The sequence below is a fragment of the Artemia franciscana genome, unplaced genomic scaffold (assembly GCF_032884065.1).
Source record: "Artemia franciscana unplaced genomic scaffold, ASM3288406v1 Scaffold_4676, whole genome shotgun sequence".
In the NCBI taxonomy this organism is placed as follows: domain Eukaryota; kingdom Metazoa; phylum Arthropoda; class Branchiopoda; order Anostraca; family Artemiidae; genus Artemia; species Artemia franciscana.
Genome location: NW_027065127.1, coordinates 10,128 through 20,861, shown reverse-complemented (window position 1 = coordinate 20,861; position 10,734 = coordinate 10,128). Strand labels below are relative to the sequence as shown.

At 35.7% G+C, this 10,734-nt stretch overlaps 2 protein-coding genes across 2 annotated transcripts; both read left to right on the top strand.

The window, feature by feature from the left end:
- Positions 1 to 324: 324 nt before the first annotated feature.
- Positions 325 to 1,092, top strand: LOC136043339 (smad nuclear-interacting protein 1-like; the record flags this gene model as incomplete). Its single annotated transcript, XM_065728262.1, has 1 exon — positions 325 to 1,092. A coding segment is annotated over one exon (768 nt), but the record flags the coding sequence as incomplete, so codon positions are not given.
- Positions 1,093 to 5,673: 4,581 nt separating this feature from the next.
- LOC136043342 (smad nuclear-interacting protein 1-like) lies at positions 5,674 to 8,325 on the top strand. Its single transcript, XM_065728264.1, has 2 exons — positions 5,674 to 5,766; positions 7,455 to 8,325. Exons 1-2 carry the CDS (start codon positions 5,674 to 5,676, stop codon positions 8,220 to 8,222), a joined length of 861 nt encoding a protein of 286 aa, XP_065584336.1. The 3' UTR covers positions 8,223 to 8,325.
- Positions 8,326 to 10,734: the final 2,409 nt, after the last annotated feature.

Genomic DNA, 10,734 nt, shown 5'->3' with positions numbered 1-10,734 from the left:
TTTTTGAAGAATATACTTAAGAATAAATTAGGGTTAATATAGAATTTTCAAGCCAATTCATGTCTTTTCAGTTTTCCGCCTCTTGAACAAAAGTGTGACATTAGAATCAAGGGAGAACCCAGATCATCCACAATTTTTTTTTTTATCGGTTAGTCAACTATCGTTTGGCTTGGGCATTATAATTTTATTAGAGACATCTTTTACACATAGTGTGACAAATTTAAAAGAATCGAGATCGAACTCAGGTTATTTCTGAGTTATGATCAATATAGTACATTCTGTATTTTATTCTCCTTTTTTCTAGTTAACCATTATTTTTTTTAGAAACATACAAAAAAGAAGAAAGAAAGTGTCGTATCTCTTGTCAAGAAGAAGCAAAGAGGAAAAATGGAACATGAAAGAGGTGACCGTAAATACGATAGAAATAGCGTAAGACCCTCTAGTAGGCGAAGTCATGAAAGACAACAAGACATACCAAGCGGCATTAGTATAAAAAAAGAGCCTTTAAGTCCTGAACGTACAAAATGGGATAGTGGAAATGAAGCTCAAGAATACGAAAGAAAGAATGATAAGAAAAAAGCGGCAAAAGAAAAGGAAAAACCTAATTTTGCTCTTTCTGGTAAACTTGCAGAAGAGACGAATACCTTTCGTGGTGTAGTCATTAGATATAGTGAGCCTCCCGAAGCCCGTATTCCAAAAAAACGCTGGAGATTTTATGTGTTTAAAGATAATGAAAATATGCCAACTCTTTATATGCATAGACAAAGTGCTTATTTAATTGGCCGGGACAGAAAAGTATGTGACCTCGCAGTAGACCATCCCTCCTGTTCAAAACAGCATGCCGCCTTACAGTACCGTCTCGTCCCTTATGAAAAGGCTGATGGACGACGGGCAAGAGCCGTAAGGCCATACATTATTGATTTGGGCTCTTCCAATGAAACTTTCGTGAATAATAAGCCAATTGAACCTCAAAGATATGTTGAATTACGAGAAAAAGATGTGCTTAAATTTGGCTTTAGTTCTAGAGAATATGTTCTGCTTCATGATGAAAGCAAAGATGACATTCTTGATGATGATTACCAAGAACACTGAGTCTTTTTAAATCAGATTTAAAAATAATTTAGTTTATATCTTGATTCTGTATATATACATTTTTATTTCTATTTTTGAAAATTGAATTACATTGTGAAGTTCTTGTTAATTTTTGTTTACTGCTTTTCAGAAACTTCGGCTTCTGATACTAAGAGGTCATTTCACTCAAGTCTTGGAATGTTTAAAATATGCTTTAGTCTGAAATCACTGTATCTTTGCCTAAGTTGATTAAATTCAAAAAAAAAATTTTCAACTGAGAGGAAGCAGCAACAGTAAAACGCAAAACAAGCGAAATCGAGGAGGGGAGCTATATTTTCTTCATATTCACATTAGAAGAACTTCTGTTGGTTTCGAAATTTAATGTTGCTCCTAACCTTCAGCTGAAAATAAATTATTTTTTATTTAATTTTTGATTATTTTTCAAACAATGCAGAAAATGTGGCACACCCTCCACAGTAACTCCACTACTCCTACTCCCTACTCCTTACTCCACAGTAAGGAGTAGCATTGAAACTTAAAACGCACAGAGATTATTACGCATATGAGGGGTTCTAAAAATACTTTAGCATAAAGAGCGAGGTATTTAGGAGGAGATGAATACCTCGCTTTTTATGCTAAAGTATTTTTAGTAATTTCAACTATTTACTCTTCGGCCTTTCTGATTCAGGGGTCATTCTTAAAGAATTGAGACAAAACTTACGATTTAGTGTAAAGAGTGAGGCATTAACGACGGTATAAACCCCCTTATATATAAAATAAAATGTAAGAATATAAAAGTTTGTTACTTAAGTTAATTCTTAAGTTTCGTATATTTTTTACTAATAGAAACGTTCGTTAAAAATTAAAAGTTATTGAGCCTTTTTATGTAACCAAAAAATTGGAGGGTAACTAGGCCTCCTTCCCCACCCCTTATTTCTCAAAATCGTCTGATCAAAACTAAGAAAAAGCCATTTAGCCAAAAAGAAATTAATATACAAATTTCATTTTAATAATTTATGTGTGGAGGGCCAAAATCAAACATGCATTAATTCAAAAACGTTCAGAAATTAAATATAAGAAAACTAGTTTTTTTAACTGTAAGTAAGGAGCGACATTAAAAAATAAAACGAACAGAAATTACTCCGTATATGAAATGGGTTGTCCCCTCCTCAACGCCTCGCCTTTTACACTAAAGCTTTTAATTGTTTTAAAAAGTAAAATTGTGGCAAAGAGTCAAACTTTAGCGTAAAGAGTGAGGCGTTGAGGAGGGGACAACCCATTTCATATATGGAGTAATTTCTGTTCGTTTTAAGTTTAATGTCACTTGTTATTTAATTTCTAAATGACTCTTTCTGCCTATATTAGGTGTCGTTCTTTTGGTTAATTTTGAATTTTTTCGGGCAAAATGATTATTTTAAGTTTTAGTTTCACTCTTTATTTTCTATCAGACAAACCGAAACATATGAATAACTTGTAAAAGTGAAAACCACCGCTAGTGCCGACAAAGAAAGTGTCAATAGCATTTAGCGTTTGACAATACTTGATAATTTTTCAAGTTTTCTATTTCATGTTAGGACCTGAGATCAGACACTTAGTACTATCTTTATTTTACGAATTACAGCAATTACTCTAATTTTTAGAAAAAAATGCCAAGTATTGCAAATCGCAAGATGGCATCGACCTTTTTTTTTGTCTACAGTAGCACCAATTTTTACTCTAATAAACTACCCATAGTCTTTGAGACAAACTTTATCATCAACTGTTTTAAGACAGAAAATTATATCAGATTTGAAACAATTTTTCTTGTAGAACTGAGGAGACCTTGACTTACTTGACTTAACGCTCCTGCCGAAATGCTTCTAGCGTCGAGAGTGATGTTACGTGGCGCCTCCATTTAGACCGGTCTCTTGCAAAGATGTGGAAGTCCTCCTGAATATTTGCCATGGTTAAGAAGACACCTGTCGTGTCCTTTCATCTGGTTGGGGGACGACCTCTTGGGTGTTTCCCGCCATACATTAGGAGATAAAAGTCAAAAATCGTTGGTGCGGGAGTGTCGGGGGGCTTGCAAGGAGATATCCATACCGTCATATGTGAAAGGGGCTGCTTCCTCATCAACGCCCCGCTCTTCACGCTAAAGTCCGACTCTTTCTCTTAACTCTATTTTTAAAACAGTAAAAAACTTTAGCGTAAAGAGCGGGGCGTTCACGAGGAAGCAGTCCCTTTCATATAAGTAATTTCTGTTCGTTTTAAGTTTTAATGTCACTCCTTACTTTCAGTTATTTTTTTCAATTTAATTTGTAAGAAAACTTTGGTTTTCTGAGAATCCTCGAAGAAAGCTTTCAACTAAGTCTGGTGTTTAGTGAATTAATCAACTGAGGTATTTTAAATAGCCTATCCCTAGGGAAAAAAAAGTGGAAAAATAAATAAATTTAAAAATGCACTCTATGCATGCCGTCCCAGTTTTATATACATGGGCATTTTGTATTTTAGAATGATAGTGCTCTTTTGCTCATTTTCTCTTCTCCCTTGGTCGGTAACCAAGCTTTGCAAGACGCAGCCAAATATTTCTCGGCTGAAGCCTCTCACCAAAGGAAGCTGTCTATCAAAACCTTTCACAAGACTTGATAATTGGTGCTATTTGAAGTTTTGACAACCAACGGTCTCTAGAGAATTAAAAGACAGAAGACTAACCTAACTTCAATTTTGAAGCTCGATGTTTTCAAGTTCACTTAATCACGGCCTTAATGTTCAAATCCAAGTTTCAGTTGCTATCTTGCGAAAATGTGCATGTATATAGAGTCTTTTGATTTAGTTTAAATTTTCGTTCAATATTTTTAATGTAGCACTATGTTTTTAGAAGTTGTAGCGGAGGCAGCAGAGTACAAATATTACCTTTTAGTATGCTCAGTCATTCCTGAGTTACGCCCTTTTGACAGCCCGTATACAAATAATATATTTTGACTTAGTTCAACACGTCCCTCAACCTTTTTTGAAAGACCAACCTGGATGCCCTTTATCTTTTTGGAAAGTAAAAGTCAAACAAACAACCCTCTCAGTAACATATACTATATGTAAATAGTAAACTAATAGCCAAACTTACAATCATTGTTCTGAGAGCTGTGGAGGGGGATGGATGAAATCCCCAAAAGCGTAATTACAGGATATTTCATACGTTACTGGAACTTTGTTAATTTCCATTTGAACGAACCCTCTGTCTATCTTCTTGGACCATTGGTTCAAAACCATCACCCCTAGGAACCCCCCCCCCCCAGCAAAGTAAAAAATCAACACACATCTGTGATTTTGTTCCTGGCACAAAATATAAAATCCTGCATTTTTGGAGGTAGCGACCTGAAACAATTAGTGGTTCTCTAATATGCTGAAACTGATGGTTTGATTTTCATTGAGGTGTTATTTACTTTTTTTTTGGAAGGGAGGCCTCCCCTTTAGAAAATCATGCAAATTTTCTCATGTTTGCAGTTTTTGAAGATGAGTCTGCGAACCAAGATTATAATATTGGAACTTAAAGTGATGGCAGCGGTCAAGTACAGTTTTGAGGCATGGGCACTTCAAAAACAGAAGAAGGGTTGCTAGATGTTTTCCAGAGAAATTGCCTACAGATTTTTATGGGTGCCCGACTGACTGACTGAATCTCAAATAGTAAGCTGTATGAAAAATGTGGTTCAATCCAGCTTTCTAAGGCTATAATAAGACAAAGGATGAAATGGCTAGGAGACGTTTTTGCGGATGCAGGATGACAGATTGCCCAGGGATTGTTCGCCTAACGTCAAGGGTAAAACGAAAAACGGGTCGTCCTCAAATAGGGCACGAGGATGTCGTAAGGAAAAATTTGACGACAATGGGAACTTCCTGGGAGAGTGCAAACAAAGAGACTTTGGATAGATTGGGACGGAGGAGGACAGTTGGTACATGATGTGAGATAATTGGGTAAATTTGCAGTTTTTAATATAATTTAACTAGGACAAAAATGAATCCCATGACTGTCTAGGTAATGACAGAAAAATCCATTGCAAAAAAAAAACTTGACTAAATTATTTTACGGTAAATTTCCTGAACGTCCGGCTTCTCGTTCAATTGTTAATTTCGATATATGGACTATCGATACAAAACATTTTTGTGCCGAAGCCCCTTTGTTCAAAACACAATTTTCGCCAACCTATCATCTTTATGACGTAAAGCGTGAGCTTTTGTCTTCTATGGCATAAACTGTTCGACCATTAATTCTGTCTGATGGCTAGAAAGCACAATTTTTGGCAGCCTATCATCTTCATGGCGTAAAGCGTGATATTTTGTTCGTGACTTCTTATTCGACCGTTAATTTCGACCGAGGGCAAAAAACACAATATCAGCCAACCTATCAACTTTATGAATGCCCTAACAAGGATTAGGATGGGTATAAAAGATTGGAGCTGATCCGGTGTCGTGAGATGGTTTGGGGTCTCTGATCCGTCATGAATTCACTTCTCCATCCCTATCCCCGACAGGAAATTCTGCTTGCGTAGCCACATAATGGCATCAGGTTGGAACTTTCACGAGTTTTTCTAACCGAAGCTGCGACCGTTAACAGCGCTGGACGTGACTATGAGGAATGGCACCCCTGGAGGAAATTATAGCCTAGTAAACGAGACAGCAGTAGCACTGGATTCGGACGAATGGATAATTATTCTGGGTTTGGTTTGTTTTGGCGAGCTTAAAAGCCTATTCCTAGCTAAGTTACCTATTATGAATTGGCAATTCATGAATTGGGCCTCCCCGAAGTAGCATAATCTTTGCAGGCATGAATATATAATCAGTCGGAGGTAATAGGCTTGAGATTCCTGTGCAGGATTTCGACTCTTGTTGATAAAGTGTGGAAAACCATATTGAGACCAAGATGGGAACAGGATTGTACAAAGCTTCCATTCAACTGGATCCCATGAGCCTTTGAAGGATGTCTTTATAAAAAAAAATCATAAATCCGTTGGAAGTAATTGCACACTCAATATTTTCACTGTTAAACGAAAATCTGATCTCACAGGAACTAGGACACGTTCAATGTTGTCGTCCTAAGTCGAAGTTGAAGGCCCACCTAAACGTTGTTCATATTCAACATTTTCTCCACCTTCCAAAAATATTTTATCCCAGCGGAAAACTTGAGCTTGGGAGGAAGAATGATTCCCATATGACTGTTCTAACTTTATTAACGTTACCGTTGGTGATTCTCCAGGCAATACATTACTCCAAATTCCAATGTTCCGTTTTGCGCGACGCACCACGAAACACAACTTCGCTAATCGCAGTCTCAAAATTCACATAGTTAACAGGCGGAGTAAAAACTCGAACTAAACCATGGAAAGGTTGTGTTTCGCTTGCTCTCTGTAGGATAACAGCGCAAGGTTGCCAGATCGCTTGCAATGTCGCCAATCTCATTACTTCTCTGCCACATTTCGTATTTCTCCTCATATCTTTTTTAATTTATTTGAGGTGTTTTTACTTAATCTTTTACAATTTTCTGTTAACATAATTTTAAACTAGAAACACGCACTATTTAAAATTCATTTACAGTATGAGCCATCCAATGTATAAACATACGTCTAGATGTCTTATAAGGTACCCTTTCATCTTCTAAAAATATCTCAGTCTTGTAATATCATTTATCTTCTTCGTCAGAAATTTTTTGGGGAAGTTCTTATGCCTTTATAGAGTGTCGATACATGTTTTCCCGCTCAGGGGCTTTCGTTTAATTGTGATTGAACTTTGTTTTACTAGTGAACTCTTCTTTGTTAGTCAAGGAAAGGATGTAGTCTTACGAAAACTCTTGTTACCGAAAGTTGTGCCCAAGCCATAGTCTAGTCAAAATTGTGGATAAAAACAGACTACTCCAGACCACAATGCCAATAATTATATCCTGTGCGTAGTTTGGTAAGATGGGCTACGTTCAACTTTCAGGCACGACTGTGTGATTGACCAATCAGAGTGGAGATCAAAGGTAGATTTTTCACAATCAGAAAAGGGGGAAACTTTTTGTATGGTTAATCTACCAAAAGATATAAACACACAGTTTTTGAAGAATATACTTAAGAATAAATTAGGGTTAATATAGAATTTTCAAGCCAATTCATGTCTTTTCAGTTTTCCGCCTCTTGAACAAAAGTGTGACATTAGAATCAAGGGAGAACCCAGATCATCCACAATTTTTTTTTTTCGGTTAGTCAACTATCGTTTGGCTTGGGCATTATAATTTTATTAGAAACATCTTTTACACATAGTGTGACAAATTTAAAAGAATCGAGATCGAAATCTGGTTATTTCTGAGTTATGATCAATATAGTACATTCTGTATTTTATTCTCCTTTTTTCTAGTTAACCATTATTTTTTTTAGAAACATACAAAAAAGAAGAAAGAAAGTGTCGTATCTCTTGTCGAGAAGAAGCAAAGAGGAAAAATGGAACATGAAAGAGGTGACCGTAAATACGATAGAAATAGCGTAAGACCCTCTAGTAGGCGAAGTCATGAAAGACAACAAGACATACCAAGCGGAATTATTATAAAAAAAGAGCCTTTAAGTCTTGAACGTACAAAATGGGATAGTGGAAATGAAGCTCAAGAATACGAAAGAAAGAATGATAAGAAAAAAGCGGCAAAAGAAAAGGAAAAACCTAATTTTGCTCTTTCTGGTAAACTTGCAGAAGAGACGAATACTTTTCGTGGTGTAGTCATTAGATATAGTGAGCCTCCCGAAGCCCGTATTCCAAAAAAACGCTGGAGATTTTATGTGTTTAAAGATAATGAAAATATGCCAACTCTTTATATGCATAGACAAAGTGCTTATTTAATTGGCCGGGACAGAAAAGTATGTGACCTCGCAGTAGACCATCCCTCCTGTTCAAAACAGCATGCCGCCTTACAGTACCGTCTCGTCCCTTATGAAAAGGCTGATGGACGACGGGCAAGAGCCGTAAGGCCATATATTATTGATTTGGGCTCTTCCAATGAAACTTTCGTGAATAATAAGCCAATTGAACCTCAAAGATATGTTGAATTACGGGAAAAAGATGTGCTTAAATTTGGCTTTAGTTCTAGAGAATATGTTCTGCTTCATGATGAAAGCAAAGATGACATTCTTGATGATGATTACCAAGAAGACTGAGTCTTTTTAAATCAGATTTAAAAATAATTTAGTTTATATCTTGATTCTGTATATATACATTTTTATTTCTATTTTTGAAAATTGAATTACATTGTTAAGTTCTTGTTAATTTTTGTTTACTGCTTTTCAGAAACTTCGGCTTCTGATACTAAGAGGTCATTTGACTCAAGTCTTGGAATTTTTAAAATATGCTTTAGTCTGAAATCACTGTATCTTTGCCTCAGTTGATTAAATTCAAAAAAAATTTCAACTGAGAGGAAGCAGCAACAGTAAAACGCAAAACAAGCGAAATAGAGGAGGGGAGCTATATATTCTTCATATTCATATTAGAAGAACTTCTGTTGGTTTCGAAATTTAATGTTGCTCCTAACCTTCAGCTGCAAATAATTTATTTTTTATTTAATTTTTGATTATTTTTCAAACAATGCAGAAAATGTGGCACACCCTCCACAGTAACTCCACTACTCCTACTCCCTACTCCTTACTCCACAGTAAGGAGTAGCATTGAAACTTAAAACGCACAGAGATTATTACGCATATGAGGGGTTCTAAAAATACTTTAGCATAAAGAGCGAGGTATTTAGGAGGAGATGAATACCTCGCTTTTTATGCTAAAGTATTTTTAGTAATTTCATCTATTTACTCTTCGGCCTTTGTGATTCAGGGGTCATTCTTAAAGAATTGAGACAAAACTTACGATTTAGTGTAAAGAGTGAGGCATTAACGACGGTATAAACCCCCTTATATATATAATAAAAATGTAAGAATATAAAAGTTTGTTACTTAAGTTAATTCTTAAGTTTCGTATATTTTTTACTAATAGAAACGTTCGTTAAAAATTAAAAGTTATTGAGCCTTTTTATGTAACCGAAAAATTGGAGGGTAACTATGCCTCCTTCCCCACCCCTTATTTCTCAAAATCGTCTGATCAAAACTAAGAAAAAGCCATTTAGCCAAAAAGAAATTAATATACAAATTTCATTTTAATAATTTATGTGTGGAGGGCCAAAATCAAACATGCATTAATTCAAAAACGTTCAGAAATTAAATATAAGAAAACTAGTTTTTTTAACTGTAAGTAAGGAGCGATATTAAAACATAAAACGAACAGAAATTACTCCGTATATGAAATGGGTTGTCCCCTCCTCAACGCCTCGCCCTTTACACTAAAGCTTTTAATTGTTTTAAAAAGTAAAATTGTGGCAAAGAGTCAAACTTTAGCGTAAAGAGTGAGGCGTTGAGGAGGGGACAACCCATTTCATATACGGAGTAATTTCTGTTCGTTTTAAGTTTAATGTCACTTGTTATTTAATTTCTAAATGACTCTTTCTGCCTATATTAGGTGTTGTTCTTTTGGTTAATTTTGAATTTTTTCGGGCAAAATGATTATTTTAAGTTTTAGTTTCACTCTTTATTTTCTATCAGACAAACCGAAACATATGAATAACTTGTAAAAGTGAAAACCACCGCTAGTGCCGACAAAGAAAGTGTCAATAGCATTTAGCGTTTGACAATACTTGATAATTTTTCAAGTTTTCTATTTCATTTTAGGACCTGAGATCAGACACTTAGTACTATCTTTATTTTACGAATTACAGCAATTACTCTAATTTTTAGAAAAAAATGCCAAGTATTACAAATCGCAAGATGGCATCGACCTTTTTTTTTTGTCTACAGTAGCACCAATTTTTACTCTCATAAACTACCCATAGTCTTTGAGACAAACTTTATCATCAACTGTTTTAAGACAGAAAATTATATCAGATTTGAAACAATTTTTCTTGTAGAACTTGTAGACTTACTTGACTTAACGCTCCTGCCGAAATGCTTCTAGCGTCGAGAGTGATGTTACGTGGCGCCTCCATTTAGACCGGTCTCTTGCAAAGATGTGGAAGTCCTCCTGAATATTTGCCATGGTTAAGAAGGCACCTGTCGTGTCCTTTCATCTGGTTGGGGGACGACCTCTTGGGCGTTTCCCGCCGTACATTAGGAGATCAAAGTCAAAAATCGTTCGTGCGGGAGTGTCGGGGGGCTTGCAAGGAGATATCCATACCAGCGTAGTGTTTGTTGGGTGACTTGGACTAAGAAGAGCATTTGAGCAGTTAACGCCAGGAGGTTAGTAAACTCCGCGTAAAGTTAGTAAACTAGCGTAAAGAGTGAGGCGTTGAGGAGGGGACAACCCATTTCATATACGGAGTAATTTCTGTTCGTTTTAAGTTTAATGTCGCTTGTTATTTAATTTCTAAATGACTCTTTCTGCCTATATTAGGTGTCGTTCTTTTGGTTAATTTTGAATTTTTTCGGGCAAAATGATTATTTTAAGTTTTAGTTTCACTCTTTATTTTCTATCAGACAAACCGAAACATATGAATAACTTGTAAAAGTGAAAACCACCGCTAGTGCCGACAGAGAAAGTGTCAATAGCATTTAGCGTTTGACAATACTTGATAATTTTTCAAACTTATACCATATAATATAAAGGTTTTAGCGTAAAGTTTTCCAAATTTTATTT